Genomic DNA, 18,979 nt, shown 5'->3' with positions numbered 1-18,979 from the left:
TTATTTAATTAAATAATGCACCAAAGAATAGACTAATAACATGCAAAAAAATTGACAAATTCACCTACCTCTCAAGAGCTGTTATAAATTCATCCAAGCTAGTTGTTAACTTTCCCACAGGTACAATGCTGGTACTCTGAGTGAAACTGACATTAACTGTTCAAAACAATACGTCGTTTGATACACGAAAACCTTGACTTTCTATTGGTTATAAGTAATATATAACAAAACGTAAGAGAGAATTATTAATGAATTCTGAAAGAGAGAATATAACAGGTGGGTGTGGCAGGAGGGGTCTGATTTTCTATTCGATAGCTTTGTAACCAAACAAAATTGAAGGCTATAAAATTATGGTTTGTCCAGAGCAATAATGATTTTATAGAGAGTAGTTTACATACTTACGTACTTTTTCGAAGGGCAGTGGATAAAACAGGGATGATGACATTCTAAGAGAAAATGTGTCACATGGGCCACACTAGTGGAAATTCAAGATTTATTCTTTATTTTGCCTTGTAGAATTAAGAACTTAAAACTTGTATGCTATTAAAATATGGATTATTACTTAAGATTTTATGTTATTCTAATTGGTATAACATAAACAAAAAGTAGTTTAATAAAATTTTGAATGTGAGACACTAAAACCTTGTGTCATGCGCAGTAATGGATACCCAAGGCAATAGGATTAATGAGATTATCATTTCATTGTAGAGGTCAAAGGTTAGGCCACATTTGGAATTCTGTGTTCAGTCTTGGGTTTCTTACCTTAAAAAGGACATTGAATTTTTGAAGAGAGTTCAGAGAAAGGCCACTGTGATACAAGAACAGTATAAGAACTCTGAAATTGTTTTCTCTTGACAAGAGAAGAGTTAAAGTGGGGTCTGCTTAAAGTGTTTAAGACTAAAGGAATTGATAGTGTTCATGCAACATCTTTTTTTCAAACATAATGGCAAGAATAGTAGGATTAGGGAACAAGTATAAATTCTAGCAGTATAAAAATAACCTTAGGCTAAGACAGTTTCACTTTTTTACCAGCAACAAATGTCACATAAAGGAGGGAAAAATAAAACCATGGCACAAACTTGAATGTGGAAATGATAAAATCTACCCTAGTAACAGAGGTATCTGTAAATATAGGACTAATACAGTGGTAGAGGTACATGCCTATTAGATTTAACCTATATATGCAAGTCTTGGGTGAAATCACACTAGAATAAAAAAAAAAAAGGGGGTAAGATTGCTGGTGTATTGTCATGGTCCTTCCACTAGTGCTCTGTCGTAATCCAAATGCTGTGTTATTTTTTCAGAGTTCAAGTCTCTTCACAGTTCTACTGCCAGTATTATATCAAGGCTCTACTTCTCACAGGTCTACTATCGATGCTTCTTTCATAGTTCTGACTTCTGATTTTTTCTGTACTGGTCCTTTGTTAATATAATTACTTCAAAGACCACCAAGAGTGATTAATAACCTGTTCTTATTTATTTCTTCTCTTTTTTTATTTTTGTTTTTCTATTTCATAACAGCAACTAGGCTGCAGATGGTGAATGGTAGTTTTAGATGCAAGGTATTGTTGGCTTAGCCCATTAACTGTGGCAGGAGCAGCTCAGTTGCCATCTTCTGACTTACAGATAAAACTGAGTTGCCATCAATCACAATAAAACTAATTTTCGTCAATCGCATAGAGTTATAGTTATACATGTGCGACTGACGGAAATTTCCGTCATTCGCAGCCGAGCCATAGAACTTCAATGACGGAAATATCTATCATCCGCAGTTAATGGGTTAAGTATACATATCAGTTTGTAATTCCAAAGTTACTTTTTTTGGTTCTAGTTTAGTTTCACATGTAAAACTTACATATAGAAGATACTCCTGATAGATTATGTATCCCTACAGTTTTATGCATCCTATTTCTACAGATACATCTTTAATTATGGCACGTTTTACCAGTTCAACATTGTAGTTTGCACTCTAGTTTTGTTTGTTCCTTCTAGGTGACACTCTTTGACCAAGAAAAACTGACTTATTTGTGGTACTAATGGATAAGTTTACAGGTTAAAAAGTTCACCTTTAAGTTAAATGTTTTTTTGTATGGGTTGTTTTTAATGATTGACTAACTTTTTTATCATCAAGTTGTTCTTTATGTTAATATATTGTGTGCTGAAAGTTTGTAAACATTTTTATTGGAAAATATGTCTATGAGAAAAAACTACATTTAACTTAAGGTAGTTGTTTGAAAGGTTATCTTTATAGATCAAAAAGCTCTCCCTTATCTTGTTTGTACTTATACTATATTAATGATACAGAAAATTTTTAACATAAAAGTAAACAAGTCTAATGGCATTTTCATTAGTGGAATCTTTAAATTTTACAAGTTTACTTTTAATGTTAAAAGTATGTTTTTAGAAGTGAGGTAGTTGTCAGCAAATGTTTGGAGGCCATGAGTGATTTCAAAAAATAAGAAAGCCTGTTACCACCTTGCCCATTCTTATGAACTATCTATTCCGAGTGAATGAAAATTAGCGTAGAATACTATGATAAAAAAAGTTAATTAATTAATTTAACTTCTTTACCTACCTGCTGAAGCTATGTAAAAACCGCTTGGGGAATACTTGGCCACTGTAGTTTGGGTAGAATGTTCTGTGTACACATCAGCAACAGCTGGGTTCTAAAAAAGAAATATATAAAATTTGAAAAACCACATGTATATCTGGTACTTTCAGTAGTACAACAAGACTTTTGGTCCACCACACTGGAAAAGCAACTCAATTTGAAAAGAAAAGCAAAATCATGATAAGTAGCCATCAGCAGAGAAATAATAGTTAATTCAACAGGACAGATAAAATGTTACAATTTTAGTTCATTTTTAGCTTTTTAAACCAAATGAACACATTTTGGTTTAGACTACAATCAGTAACAAGACTGAACTTATATCAGGCCTCCCAGTATAAATTGAATAAAAAGTAGAGTGAGAAAAATCAAAACAAGGCAATTTGTAATCAATGCCAAATCTCAATAGCATTCAATTAACAAATTGTAATTCTAAACTACATAATTACACAAAAATGACATTTTTCTCATCAGTTACTGTTACCTGAACTAATGATCAGATTCAATTTTAGTAAATGTTGTTGATCAGCCCAAGTTATGAAAATTTGGTCTTTCCATGTGGAAGTGCTATTCATTTACCTGAAATCAATTTAAAAATGCATTTTGAATAAATACTCCTTACTGTTTGCTTTATGTCTGAAAGGATAAAATATGGAAGTATAATTTCAGACCTTCATGTGCTTCTATTTATGTATGAAGTACCCGTTCCATACAATATAAGAGCACTTGAATGGTAATAAAAAAAACTTGGGTGCCTTCATATAGATAATGAAATGTAACTAATAAACTGTTGTTTTTGGCATAAAACTACCCAATAGGATATCTGCATTATGTCCAACATGGGGAATTAAACACCATGGTTTTGGAGTTGCAAGTCTGTAAACTTACCCTTGACTCACCAGAGGTCAAAGAGCTGAGCAATTAGTGATATCTGCTATCGATTAAGTTAACTAATCGATTAGGACAGCGTTCCTCAAACCATGGTATATACTAGCAAAATAAAAAAAACACAAAAAAGTTTGCTGTGGGTGCTGCTAGACAATTGCCTTCCCTTTAGTCAGTAGTTCAAATTTAATGACTGTGGCAGATAGCCTTAATAGCTTTGCCATACAAAAGATAGGGTGAAGAAATTTGGTGCCAATGGAAATCCAACCCAAGACTCTAGAATCACTAGTCCCCCCTCCCAAACTCAAACTTGATATAAAAAAACAACTTTTATGTCTAAAATTATGCACAGCACAGAAAGTCCATTATGTAGCTTTGTAATCAAAAACAAACATAATAGTAATATCTCGATTATTTGAATAGCTGGAATATTCAAAAACCTTAATTTCAGTGAGTTGATCATTTTCATGACTATTGATTTAACCATAATTTCAATTAATCAATTATAGGAATAATCAAATACAGTAGCAATCAGAAACATTAATTTTGATTAGATCAATGTTTTCTGAACTGTGGGGCACACCCCCCTGAGGGAGCATGACCTTTTGCTAGGAAAACCCAAAAATAACAATGACAGAAGCAAAAAAACATCAAAAATAAATGTTTAACCCTTTAAATTTTTCTGCTAACACATAAGAAAAAAACTTATTAAAGAGAGGCAAAGAAACTACTGTATATGCTATTATTATTATCACTTGTAAAAATTATTAAGTATGAAGGAGGGGAGCCCAAGAAAAATAATGCTGAGTTGGGGGAGGGGGACACCAATACAAAGTTTTGAAACTACTGGATTAGATGATTATTTTTGTGAAAAATGAGTTGATCGTAATTCTCATTAATCAACTGCTGGGATACTTTAAAACAACAATAATTGGAAACACCAATTATGATTACTTGATTAGTTTATGTAACACTAATTGATGTAATCACTGCTCAAAGATAATCATTAACCCATCATAAATTTAAAGTTCTTGGATAAAAACTTGCAATGGTGATCAAGAAACACTAACAACAATACTTTGAAATATAGAATAGTGCCTGGGATGGAGGGTTTGTCATATGAGGAGAGATTAAGATTTTTTAAATTGTTTTCCCTTGAAAAAAAAAAAAATATAGGATCTGATTGAGGTGTTTAAAATTGTAAAGAGAATTGACAGTGTTGATGCATCATCTTTTTTCATACTTAATGGCTAGAATAGCAGTACTAAGGGGAACAAATATAAATGTTGGCAAGGTAGAAGTATCTTTAGCTAAGATAATTAAATCTTTCTAACAGGGTGATTGGCCTCTGGAATGAATTGCTTTCTGATGTAGTGGAGACAGTAAATTTAAGTGAATTCAAGAGAAAGCTTGATAACTATATGAATGATAAGAGCTGGCTTTAAGATTTTATTTTTTTTTTAATTTATTATAGTTAAGTTTAGAGGATATGACAGCCACGATGGACCAACAAATCCCTTGTTGTCCCTTAACATTATGTTATATCAATTAATCTATTAAACTTCCTACCTCTACCAGGGGAAGTAACTATTAACCTACCTTCAATCTAAAGTTCTTGGATCACAGCTTGCAATGCTGATCAATAAACACTAACAGCAGTACTTTGAAATCTGATTAAATTATAATCTGAAATAAATATCTATAAATAACTTTAATTTACTTTAAACAATAAAAGTATGGATAACTTTGAAAAAATTATTACATTTCAGGGTTCGACATTAACTTTTTATATCACTAGAACAGTTGGACCAGTTCTTTAAGAAATTACTAGACCTGGCCTGAATATGAATTAATCAACATGCATACTTTGTTCTTAGGTGGTAAATGTAAAAAGTATACCTGTTGTGGAAATATCCATCATTTTCTATTGAAATGCTATTCAACTATATTATGTGCCTTTTCAATCACAGTTGTGTTTCCTTGTTAGACTGTTTCAATTTATCAAATTACAAAGATGAAATAGATTGTCTTGTGTAAATGAAAAGAGCTATTTCAATGTATATCTTTATTTACAGTAAACTTTAAAAGAAGTAAAAATCAATTATTCAAAAGTTTTTCATATCTCTTTTGATTTCAGTATTTGTACCAACACTGGTGTACAAATAAGCATGATAAATAAAATACAATCTTAAAAATTACAAAAAAACACTATTGATTTTTATCACATATTACATTATCTTCAACACTTAGCAACCTTCAGAAAGTCACTACACATGTATATCTTTACATATCAGAAGAAAAATAATCTTAATTACATATATTAAGACATGGTACATTGGTCAAAACTCAAACACAGATGTAAAAGTCTGTTACTAAACAAAGAGGGTGAATAAAAAACAGCTAAAGAAAACAAATTTAAAGTAAATAAAAGTAACAAATGATACCATAGATACTAAATAGTATGTATGATAATGCTCTACTTTGGCACATCTGTGAATTATAAAATATTTTGAATCTAAATTTGGAAAAAAAAAAGTAAAAACAATACAATTTTAAAATTTAAAACTAGAGCATTATGCTGGAATTGCTTTATTCATAGCTATTACTCTAAAAACACAGAATGTTATAATTAACATCAATCAATGCCAGCAAGCTCCTATGACTAGATCATGACTTGAGGTAGATGTTCTATAAGATATATCACAATACTAGACCATCTCATCTGGTTCGGCAAAGTCAGGTTGCCTTGCACGTTGCCACCATAATGCCATAGCTTGTTCTGCATTATAGTCCATATAACCTAGCCTTGTAATGGAAACTTTCATGTGGTAGTTCAAGATGTCTGCATTTAACCAAGCTCTCTAATCAGAATCCCCTCTCACAGATTGCACTTGAAACTGGTATACACAAAATGATCTCAACTAGTATGATTATATTCTTAAAAGTATCTTTCAAGTTGGGGTTCAAGAAAAGCCTTTGATAGAATTCTTGAACGTTAATGCCTCTTGGCTGCCTCTTCATATGAACTTTCAGAGCTGGCCATTCTGCCAATTTCAAATGTTGAATGTCACATCCCATTGTATTTAAAACTGTAGTAGTATTCACACAAGTTATTTACTTCATTTTTTCCATATAATGCAGTATCAGTTTCTGGAAGGTTGACTGAATGGAATATTTGCATGTCCATTTTTACTAGATACTCTGAATTTATGTCATCAATCCTTTTATTCATATGGTCAATAACCAACTGAATGAGAAAATTGTTTTGTCTTGAACTGTTTCCCTGTTGAAATGGAAGCAAAGTTTCACACCTTGGAATGTATTATCTGCCTCTACACTGCCTAGGAACATCTGCAGGTTCTCTCCTGATCTTTGCTGCAGAGTAACAAGCTGCAGGCAAAATGTTTCAAGAACTTCCACAGCACCAGATAAACCACAGCTATCCTTTTGAAACTGTAATGAAAATTTGCTCAAGATAGATAATACACCCTTTAGAAAATGCACATAATGGATAAGATTATAGTCTTTCAGATGTTTAAGAATCAGCTTGGCTTTGAACATCCACTGTCCCAATTGTACCCTCTAAAGCATTTTCAAAATGAGTAATAAACACCAGATACTGCAGTAAAAGGATATCAAGACATTGACTTAGATGTGGCATCCATCTGGTACCTTCCAAATTTACTGGCTATCATCTTCTCCTCCATAGCTTCAGCTAACATTTAAAGCTCTCTCAATGCTTTTGCCACTGTAATGATAGCATTTGTGCAAATTCAACAAAACAATTTTAAAATCACCAAAGATCTTTGTATCTTTATCCTTTATTGCATCTGATGCACCAAGTTCCAATCTGACTTACACAATGCATGACAACAAGATGAAGCATTTCATTTTTTAAGTTTTAACACATAGTGCCCCCCCCCCAAGTTCAAATTTGCTCCACCTGAATTATTAGCAATTAGTTTTTCCTTCCAGTACCAACCTGCATTGTCCACACTGTCCATTGCTACCAAAACACCTTCAGCATGAGCATGCTCCATATTTTTTATCTTTACATAGATATTCTTTGGCACACCTTCCACCACAACCTCAGCATACACAATCTCATGTTCACAAATGAACACATCTGTCACACCATCAAACATTATAGATAACACCTGTGCATTCTTCAGTAAACTGCGTTTCTTGTCAGATATCCTCATATAAGAACTGCAGCTCAACATTGTTCATAGCTTGTAAATCAAGAAGGCTTGGGTACACAGTTAAGGGCAGTTAATTATTAGAAATGATGTAAGCAGTGTTAAAACAAGTAAGCAATTGTGCTTTCTGACTTTCATTTAGCCCTCTGATAGCAACATCCAATATATAAACAAAACACTGTGTTTGATTTATTTGTCATGCATTCCAAGTCGTGCCTTCTTTGAGCTGATATATGTTATGTACTTGCATTATGTTGTTTCAAAGAATCAATTATAAAATTATTTGTGCACATGACAAATCTACCCTCCTTCTCAAACTTTCTACATGGAACCCAATATATTAGATCTTCACTCTCGTTGTACACTACCCATTTAAATTCATTATTCCACTTAGGATAGAACACACATTTCCTTTTCTCCTTTTCTTAATTTTTTTTGTTTCATCCCTACCTATTGGTGTCTTTCTCTCCTCCTCCCTTCTTTTCTACACCATCCAAAGAAGTAAAACTGAATTTGAATAAAGACTTTCTTACTTTAACTTTGCATCAGGAGGTAAACAGTTGTAAAATGGTCAAGAATGTTGTAATAATTTTAATGTTAATTTAATTGATATAATGAAATACTTTTTCATAATTTTCAAAAGAGCTTAGAACAAACTTAATTAGCTTTTTTTAGCTCTGAAAATAATTGTGAAGTAAATGATTTACTTATATTAACATTGAAGCACAATGCCAACTATGATAGTCAATTATAGTTCTCATTCTACTAAACCCTCTTTCCTGTATGTCTGGTTGAACAAGACTATGTAAACAATACATGTGCACAAATTGGACTGTTAACAAGAAATGATGTAGGAAATACAGTTTAAAAAATTTAGACAGTTTTTGTGACATTTGAAATGAAATTGTAATTATGATTAATAGGAACTTGTTAGCAGGAAGACCAACGTCATATGACAATAAATTTAACACAACTAGTCAGACTACCTCGGCACAGATTCAGCACTACAAGGCCCAACTTCAGCTAGACTGGGTTGGTCAATGTGCCTTAATGTCGAACCCTGCATTTTTATTTTAAACAAAAAGGAAAATGTAGGGAGGCCTGTTATACATTTCACAAAAATTCTGACATCAATATAGAGAATCGCAACTACACAATGCATACATATATGGTTTAAAAAGTGAAGACTATCTAAACAAATTATAGATCCCAAGAAGCCAGCATACATAATAATACTGAATTAATTTTTTTTATAAATACATACCAAATAGTAGAAAAAAATTTTCATTACAGTGTATAGGTTAAAAAATAACAATATAATATACAATTAAATAGAATAGTATTTAAAACCTTGATTTTACTTTGTAGGGGTTTTTTTTATTTAAGCATCATAACAATCCAATACTCATCAGTATTTCACTTTAAACTTGACTACAAATGACAAAAAAATAATCTTATAACAAAAAAAAATTACATTATTTACAGAAAAACTGTAGAATGTTCTCAACAAGCTTATCTAAGCTTATATGAACCTTTGTAAAGTGAACCACAGAAAAACGTGCAACCTATAGAACTTCTTTTTTAACATGCAATCTTGTCTTATAAAAGCTTACAAATAATTATATAAATAGCATAAAATGCTCACAAATAACACACAGTACCTCAATATCTCTGATGATAATACTGTTTCCATTGGCATACAAGATGTTTTTCCCCTTAGGATCACCACCCAAAACCAAAGGCATGCCCCTCTGAGTACGAGGCAAAGTTGCAAATATATTTCCTAAAAATATGCAATTACATTAAAAGCTTAATATTATTTTAAAACAACATAAAATTGTTCCAGTAAAATAAAATATTATTTTGAAATAAGCGATACAATAAATGAACTTATACATGTACTTAACAAAAGCATGGTTAACAGCTGTAATTGTAATCCACTTTCCAACAGCAAAATTATAACTTTATAATACTATATGAAATACAGTAACATATAACAATTTCAATTACCTGGAAATAACTACTGACTAATCCCAACTAGTAAAAATATATACGAGTGATTTAATAAGCCCATAAAATTGTAAAAAATACGAAAGCCACATTACAAACATGTCCTTAAGATTCTGTAATAATTTGAGTTATTAAAAAGTGTCTTAAAAGCAAGCACTAATGGGTTAACCTTTTGCTAAGTTGGTAGAGCACTCACCTGGTGTACAAAATGTCTAATGTTAGAATTTGATTCAGGAAATAAGTTAATATTCCCATTTGCTTATACTACTTATGCAAGAAACACCCCTTTTCTACAATGATGAAAACTTCTACACATCTATACAGGACTTTTCCTTATAAGCTGCACTCAATGTACAAGCTTTTTTTTTCCTGTATACAGCAAAAGTAAACTTTCTTAATATGGAGAACACAGATGTTTAACAGGAGAGTCCTTTACCAAAAAAGATCAAACAAATTATCACATTAATTCTGAGCTTCATTACAAAAAAAGTGGGAAGTATAAAGAATGCCAAGGCTCCTGGATCAGCTGTTCCCCCAAGAGTTTTGAAGGAGATTAAGGACTGGATATGCAAGTCACTTGCTACTATTTTTGTGAATAGTGAGCAAGTGCCAGAGAATTGGAATTTAGCATAAATTACTCCTCTTTTATAAGGAAAATTATTAAAAAATATCCCAGTAGTGATATGCCTATTAGTGTTACATCAGTGGTGGGAAAAGTTCTTGAAAATCTCATAAAAGATGTTTTACAAATTCAATTAACAATACTTAGAATTTTGTTGTATAGTCAACATGGTTTCACAAGGGAAAACACTTTTGACATTCTTTGAAGAGGTTACTGCATATGTTCATGAGGATGCAGGTGTGAATTTATTATATCTGGATTTTCAGAAAGCATACAAGATGCCACTTAAAAGGCTTATAAACAAATTATCTTTATAGGTATAGGGGATAAGCTGGATCATTGGACAGAAAAGTGGCTGGAAGGAAGAAAACATGAGATTGTTATAAATAGAGTTCAGTCAAACTGGATTCATGTTACACATAGGGTACCTCAGGGCTCAGTGTTAGGACCTTTGCCCCTTTTTTTTTTTTAGTTAGATCAATGACAAATAAATGAATGGTCAATAAATTACTTAAACTTGATAATGATATTAAGGTCTTAGGTGTTGCTGGCTCTAATGAAGATGCTGTTGCTTTACAAAAGGATTTAGTTCATTTGGTGACTCAGACAAATAAATGACAGAACGTTATTAATTACAATAAATGCAAGTAATGAATGTGGGTTGTTATACTTTGAATTATAAGTATAACTTTAACAAATGTTATTAACGAAAAGGACTTTGGTGTTCTGGTTGACCAGTCTCTAAAGCCATCCAAGCAGAGTGCTGTTGCTAGATGTAGGGCAAATAGGATTTTAGTTGTATCCACAGAAATATTGAATACAAGTCTAAAGAGGTTATAACTTCATTGCACAAGTCACTGATAAAGCCTCATTTGGAATATTATGTTCAGTCTTGGGATATTTACCTTTGGAAGAGTATAATAGTTCAGAGAAGAACTACTAGAATAATACCTTGGATGTAAAGGTTGCGACATGAGGACAAGTTTCTCTGAAATAGCTTTCTCTTGAAGAAAGAAGAATTAGAGGGAATCTGAAAGAAGTGTTTAAGATTGTTAAGGGAATTGACAGTGTTGGTACATCATTATTCTTCACATTTAATTGCAAGAATGGTAAGACTAGGGGAAACAAATATAAATCAGCTAAGACAGTTTTATTGTTCTAACGGTGGTTGGCCTTTGGAATGGATTGTGTTCAGATGTAATGGATGTAGTAAATTTAAGAAGTTTAAGGGAAGGCTTGACTAAATGAGTATGTTTTCTTTGTTTCTAAGTTTAGTCATTTGATTGGTATGGCCCAGATGGACCAACAGGTCCCTTTTTATTCTTAAATTTTATTTTCAGGTTAACATGATCACTTGGATTATTATTTCCGATATATCAAAAATCTGGGATAGATGTCCCACAACACCACTGATCTTAGCATTATCACCCTAGAATAAAGGCTATCTAGTCTTTACCAAATAAGACACTTTAGTGCTTTATTCTTTAAGTTAATCAAAAAGCACCCATAATATTCACTGCCAAAATTAGGTTTTTTCTTTGTTATGAAAAAAATATATTATAAAACAAATTCTGATATTATTTGTAAAATCTGAGTTACAATTAATACAAATTTGAGTTAAATTTAGGTACATAACACAGCAGAAAATTTACTGTTTTACCATTCCATTGAAGAGAGAATGTTCATAATATTCCTGACCATAATCATTCTATAGGAAATACTGAGATTGACCTGAATCATGTAGATATCAATCCTTTAATGGTAAAAAAGAATGAGTGAAATATCAAAACTATATAAAGCATATATAGACATTGTTTTTAATCAGGGTTTTACAAGAGGTCAAAGATAAGGTATGCAGGCCTCATTCTCTTTTGTTTTTGGTAGGTCAGTAAACAATGGGCAAGTGCCAGAGGGCTGTCCAAATAGTTATTAATGTTACTTCTATTTTAAAATGGGGTGATAATAGCTGCTGTGGAAATTATTGAATAGTCAGTCTATTGCTTGTAGAGGGAAAAATTCTACAGAAAATGATAAAAACTGCAAAACCATGTTGCAAAAAATATTCTAAAATAAAATAAACATGGATTTACTAAATAAAAATCTTACCTTACTAATCTATTAACTTTTTTTTTGACAGTGTTGTGTATTACCTGGATAGTAGGGGTTGGGGAAAAGCCCAGTTAGATTGTATCGTTGGAAGACAGAAAGCAACAGGTTGTTATTAATGGATTCCAGTGAAACTAGACCCTTTTTACTGGTGAAGTGCTTCATGGTTCAGTGCTTGGGCCTTTACTTTTTCATAATTTACATTAATTACATCAATAATTAGTAAAGTTTGTAGATGAGTATTTCAAGCTGTATAAAGAATGTTGAGATATTACAGAATGCCTTAGATCACTTAGTAAGTTGAACAAATATTTTGCAAGTGCCCTTTAATAAAAAGAGAGTGTAGGGTCATGCATTTGTATTATCATAAATTAGATCACACATTTAACATAGATAGGAAACCAATCAATAGAATGACTGAAGAAAAGGATTGTGGAGCAGTTTTGAGCAAGTCACTCAAAGAAGTGCCTGTTACTAATATTAAAGATAATATAATTTCATGGCGTATTTATAGACATATTGGTTACAAACCAAAAGAGTTAATTATCTCTTTCTATATATCACTAGTTGCACCTCACTTTGAATTGTGTGTACAGTTTTGGTCTCATTATTTAAGAAAGAATATTGACTTACTGAAAAGGGTTCAGAACTTACTAATTAATTCCACAGATGGAAGGGTTATCTTAAAGTTACAAGGATAGGTTAAGACCTCTTAATTTATTTTTACTTGTGAAAGGAAGGGTAAGAAATGATCTTACTGAAGTTAACAAGATAACGCTGGGACACAATTTCAGATGCAAGGGTTTCCAATTTCTTTGTGTTATATTCTGAAGATAATATGATGAAAGGACACAAAATTTAGAAAAAGACAAGGCTAGGCTCCAGTTAAAACAGCTTTATTTTTCCAACATGGTGATTGGCTTATGAAGTGAGTTGCTGTCAGTAGTATATGCCAAGAATTTAAAAAGAAAAAAAAAGGAATCAGTGACTTGCTGAAAAAACTGAGGTGGGTTTAAGTTTTGGCTTTTTCCTTGTAAAGTTAAAAGACCAAATCGTATGATCCCCACTTTTGGTTACTGTCATTAGACACTACATTTAAAATTATAATTTTTAGACCAATAATTTAATCTGTATTACAGTTTATTTTGTGATCGCCTTTTCAATTTTTTTTCATTAAACTTAAAGTTTAAAGCACATTTATTTTATTTGCTTTTATTTTTAACCGTTAGTCTAAGTTCTAACTTAAGTACGAAATTAAACACATACATTCTAAGCTAGTCTAAGTAGTGCGGAGTGAGGGTGAATTTATACTTAATATACTGACGACAAGCCTTCAGTATGTACGCCTACAAACTTTCACCTCACAGTCATACTCCTACTGCAATTTAACTTCAAATTTCTACTATTAGTACTAGTCTAGTGGTATACTATTACTACATCAATACATGTCCTACGTGGATTACTTTTAGTTTTATAGCCTACCACTATCAAGACTATGATTATAATAACCTAAATTATATGTTCATGCAAGCAACTAAATTAAACCATTTACAAATCTATCAGTATTTTAAACTATATTAAAAATGTATTATATCTCTTTCAAATATATCTTACGGTTTTTAAAAGACATTTTCTAACTTTCACGCCACACCTAGCGGTTGAAAGAACGCCGGTACAAGAAACGGAAATGGTCCAGTTTACTAGTTGAAAGAGTGCTGCTACCTACTTTGCCTAATGTTGTTACAGTTTTTCTTATATATATACGATTTCCCAGACCTTTATCACAAAACTACTCTTCATAACCAGAAGAGCAAGGTTTGTTGGTCGAATTAGATCTAAATTACTAAATTTGCATTTGTCAAAATGTTAAAAAGTATTAAGATTTCTATTTGTATGTTTACTAGCTGAATCACCCGTTCCCTGTACAGGTGTCCAAATTACTTGAAATAGGTATTTAAAAACACAGTGAAATTACTTCTAATAACATTTATTTAAAAAATAAATTTTCATAACATTTTAATTTTTATCTAAACCTCTGATTTTCAAAACAAAAATTACACAATTTTAAAGCTTCTTGATGTGAAATTGCGCATATGACCCAAAGAAGATATTTTAAGGTTATTCAACAAAGAGTTAAAAGGTATGTACATATTTATATATTTCTTAATTTTAAACATTTCATTGCACTGTACGTTCATGATAACAGCTAGAGTTATTGATATGGTAGAGAAAATGGAAAATAAAATATAAACATTTACTTTAAAAACTTTTGATATTCATTTAGGAGGTTCAAGAGATTGTGCAAGTCAAATGTGAAAACTGTAAGATAATAAATAGTATTTTTATACTCAAAATGAAAATCACCTAACAGGTGAACTATTCAGAGTCTCTGAGCAAATAACTAAATTAAATAACGAATTTTTATTAGAAGTAGTAGAAAAAAACAAAATTACACATTTAATTTTTATCATATTTTTTCTGAAAGTTCTTGTCAAGTTTTAAGCAATTTTATCTACTCATTTGATTATTGGAACGAAATTTAACGAGAGTTACGTAACGTGCTTCACTTTCCGGCACGTCGTTGTCGTAGGGTAAAAGGTATTACAAAGGCGGATTTGGATAATTTCTGAAGTAGGCAGATAACTGATTTGAATGGTTGTATTCTGTAACACGCTGTACAGTACCTGTTCTGAGTTTAGGCAGTCTGACCCATTGAGCATTTGAATGAGGAATAACTATGAAACAGCCATTACTGAATTGCACTTTTGACCTGATGAAAAACAGAGTTTTCCATCAGGCTAAATTCAAGATTTAGAAAAGGAGTACCAAGGAAAGTTCAATTGATTACGTGGAATATCTGTGCAGTTTGCACAGCAAGGCACACCCTGCAATGATCTCAGTAGATTGTGAGGATTTCCTTGTTGACAAGTTTATGGAAAGGCTATCCAGTGAAATGATGCGGCATCACTGGGTGTGAGAGATCTTTTCACTCTTACTAATCAACCATATATCCTGGCATTGAAATGCAATCACACTTGTATCTAATGAATGGGCATGGCTATCTACATCTTCACGTGGTTTATGTGCCATTTATGTATCCTAGAAGGGGGGAAAGAAGTACATGCTTTGCATGTTGAGTATTGGGTCACTTTTGAGTAAGCCACCCTTACCTCGGTTTTGACTGACAGTGCAATAGGTGCATGAGAGCCAACAGATACACCTCTAGGAAAATAGAGGAGCCAAAGTTGGGCCTGATCACTAGCTTGGGAGAGTGTAACAAAGAAATTGGCTGGGTGAGTCTTGATATGTGCCTGTCAGACTAAAAGGGCAAGAAATAAAGTTCCTAGTTGATACATGGGTAGGTATCAAACTTGTAGATCACATGGTATGTCATATACTCTGAGTAAATCCACCACTCAGGCCACTCAACATGAGCTTTGTTCTGGCAAATGTAGATAAACTAAATGTGAATGTAAAACTCATGTACTGGCTATGTCTAGAAAGTTTCTATTAAAACAAAGGACATTGTTGCTGACCTCATTTCTGGCATCAACATCATTGAGATGGACAAACCGTTGAGCTCATTAGTTAGTTTTGCTTATGCAACTCACAAACTAATGTTCTACTGTAGAGTTATCCAATGTCGTCCAAACTGACCCTAAGAACAGTGGACTGCATGAGTGTATGTGGAAGAAGAATTCACAGTACCCCCATGTACACAATTGGTGTTTTGTGGTTTACCATGGACAAAGACAAGAGTGTTGGTGCCATTTAATGCATTTATATAGCCCATACATGATATGGGCTATTTCTTGTTCAGAAAACAAACACCATTAGCTCAGTCAGTTATTTTTTGCAAGAGGAGGATGGAGTTCTAGTATTGTTCTGAAATTATGGGTTATCAGTTATCAAGCTGTACACTATATTTGGCTTCGACATGGTAAGAAACTAACTGGTGCTAGTGGCAATACTAGGATTACCTCATAAAGCAACTACGTGGTTACCAATTCAACTGAAATTGTTAGTTGAAAGCTGTGCAGATAAATTATACTCAGTCAGTGGCAGCAACTCAGTGATTTGTTGGTAGAATATAATAATGCATTTATGGGGAATATGGCTAATTGGGTCAAACAACAGTAACATAAAACCACCGAGGTGCAGGTAACGTACACGCAGTCAAAGAACCAACATTCAGGCTTCCTGAAGCACTATGGATGCAGCCATTGCTAATATACAGTGATGTTAGATGATGGGAAAAATACAACCATCAGAGAGTGTTTGATCTTTTACAATAGGGATTATCAGGAAGGAGGAGAGTCTGCTCAAGTTCTTAATTGATTTAAGATGGGACAGTATGGTGACTCACATTGATGTATTTTTATTACTTTGAACAGACGAATGTCTGGGTACATTGGAAGAAGCCCATTGGTTCAATATATTAAACCTGGATCTTCATACTAATAAGTCAAGCTAGATGACGATAGTTGACCTAAGACAGGTTTTTTCAGAATGAGAGAGATAGCTTTTACAAGTTTTGTGTCATTGCAGTTCGGCCTGTGTAACAGAGCTGCCACTTAAGAGAAGTTAACTGAGCTTACACTTAAAGGGCTTCGGTGGAAAAGTGGCTGACCTATATTGAAAACCTCTTAGTGTTGGGTTACACATTTGATTTTATGTCTGAGGACCTGAAAATAGTATTCCAGTGGATAAAAAGTAAACTTGAAACTGAAACCAGGAATAAGTGCATTCATCCGCATGGAAGTATACTTTCTCAGTTATATTGTAAATAGAAAAGGAATAGCAGAGGTGCAAGATTGGCCTCACTCCTTGATCGAATGAGAAGTCTGCAGTTTCTTTGGGTTTGTGCTGTATTACCAATGGTTTAAGCCAAACTTCTCCAAGATTACCTCATAATTATTGACTCTCACTAAAGTGAACACACACGTTAGATGGAATGAGAAATGTGAGCAGGCATTCCAGTCTCTGAAGTGTGTTTAGAAGCTGTGGTGTTGGCATATCCATGATAGGATTGTATGTTCTTGCTAGACACAGACACTTACCGGAAACGTAGCAGTGTTATCTCATTTGCAAGATAGAGTAGAATGTTTAATCGTTTATGACTGTCATACATTCACATCTCCTGAACATATGTACTGTACAATGAAGAAAGAACAAACTGGCTTGTATTCGCGGTCTACGTAAAACACTTTTGGCACTACTTTTAAAGTTCACTTTTGAAGTCGGCCATGCATCACTGAAGTGGTTCATGAACTCTAAAACCTCAGAAGTATAAGAGCACGTAAGATAACACCACTGCAGAAGTATAATTATGATTGAATCATACATTATTTCCCGGACTTGTAACTTATAAATGCAGACTGATTGCCAAATGGTGAGTTTGTTTTGTTGTTGTTAAGCACAAAACTACACAATGTGCTATTTGTGCTGTGTCCACCACGAGTATCTAAACCCAGTTTTTAGCGCTATAAGCTTACAGACTTACCGCTTAGGCACTGGTGAGCCAAATTGGTTAGATCATATTCATTTGTTGAATGTTCTGATCTTGGACACCATGTGGGAGCTTATACCATTTCTGCCATAGCAACGACATGCCACATGATAGGAGATTCCCTTAGTGTGTGTATACACAATTAACACTTTGAGAGCTCAGGGAAGAGAAACTTAAAAACTCAGATCTAAAAAGGGCATTTCTTGCTATGTAATGAGGTGAAAAAAGACCAACTGAGATCGAGGAATGTAACATAAACGTCACTTGCAATAGCAGTTTCAAATGGAGAATGGTGTAATGTACCATTATTATCAGCCACTGAACAGTTGTTATCAATCTATGTTATAAGTGGTGGTTCCCAAAGCTTTGAGGCATGAGATTCTCCAAACTTTGCACAACACAAAGACTGGATGGTAAAAAGGTGCTACATGTGTTTATGCTAACATTCGACGATGGTTTTTCTGGCCACGTTTGAGTCGAGACATTCAGCACTTGTGTGAATACTGTATGGTGTGTGCTACCCATAGAAAAAGCCAGCCTAAACTGGGTAAACTTTAGTAAACAATTGTTGGTCTCCTCTGCAGAGAATAATCCTGAATATTGTTGGTCCACTTTTGAAGATGGAACAAAGCTACTTGTATATACTTGTGGTCATTGAGCTGAAACCCATCCATTTGTCAATAGGTTTCCATGCGTATGCCATGATATAACATTGGATAGCCTAGTTTGGAGCACATTAAGACATCCACATAGGCCAAGCAGCTAACTTTAAGAACCAACTGTTATTTGAGTTGTGTAAAATGTTTGGAGTGGTGACACACACTTTACCTTATCCCCCGCCACACACACACACACAGCCTCATGGTTTAGTGGAATGGGCAATACAGACTGTCTAGCAGATGCTTGTTAAGCTTGTTAACCCAAACAAAAATGACTGGGACTAACACTTACAATACTTACCCTATATCATGATGGTATACCATGCAAATAAACAGAGATCAATGGGTTGATAACCAAGTATGCTCATGTTTGGCGAAGAA

The 18,979-nt window shown here is 33.1% G+C and overlaps 1 protein-coding gene across 3 annotated transcripts in view; it reads right to left on the bottom strand.

Moving 5' to 3' along the window:
* LOC106470381 (actin-interacting protein 1-like) overlaps nt 1-14,195 on the bottom strand; it is a 63,315-nt gene extending 49,120 nt beyond the window's left edge. Inside the window, exons 1-3 of one of the 3 annotated variants that reach the window (XM_022398978.1) lie at nt 14,045-14,195; nt 9,354-9,475; nt 2,576-2,666 (exon numbers count right to left, since the gene is read on the bottom strand). In XM_022398978.1, coding sequence (XP_022254686.1) covers nt 2,576-2,666; nt 9,354-9,475; nt 14,045-14,060 — 229 coding nt within the window. In that variant the 5' untranslated portion in view covers nt 14,061-14,195. Of the gene's footprint in view, nt 1-2,575; nt 2,667-9,353; nt 9,476-13,696; nt 13,716-13,741; nt 13,761-14,044 lie in introns of those variants that run through there. The other 2 variants (XM_022398980.1, XM_022398979.1) reach the window with 2 other exon arrangements.
* Nucleotides 14,196-18,979: the final 4,784 nt, after the last annotated feature.

The sequence above is a fragment of the Limulus polyphemus genome, unplaced genomic scaffold, assembly GCF_000517525.1.
Source record: "Limulus polyphemus unplaced genomic scaffold, Limulus_polyphemus-2.1.2 Scaffold3973, whole genome shotgun sequence".
NCBI lineage: Eukaryota > Metazoa > Arthropoda > Merostomata > Xiphosura > Limulidae > Limulus > Limulus polyphemus.
The sequence above is the reverse complement of the archived record's forward strand: the minus strand, read 5'-3'. Positions and strand labels throughout refer to the sequence as shown.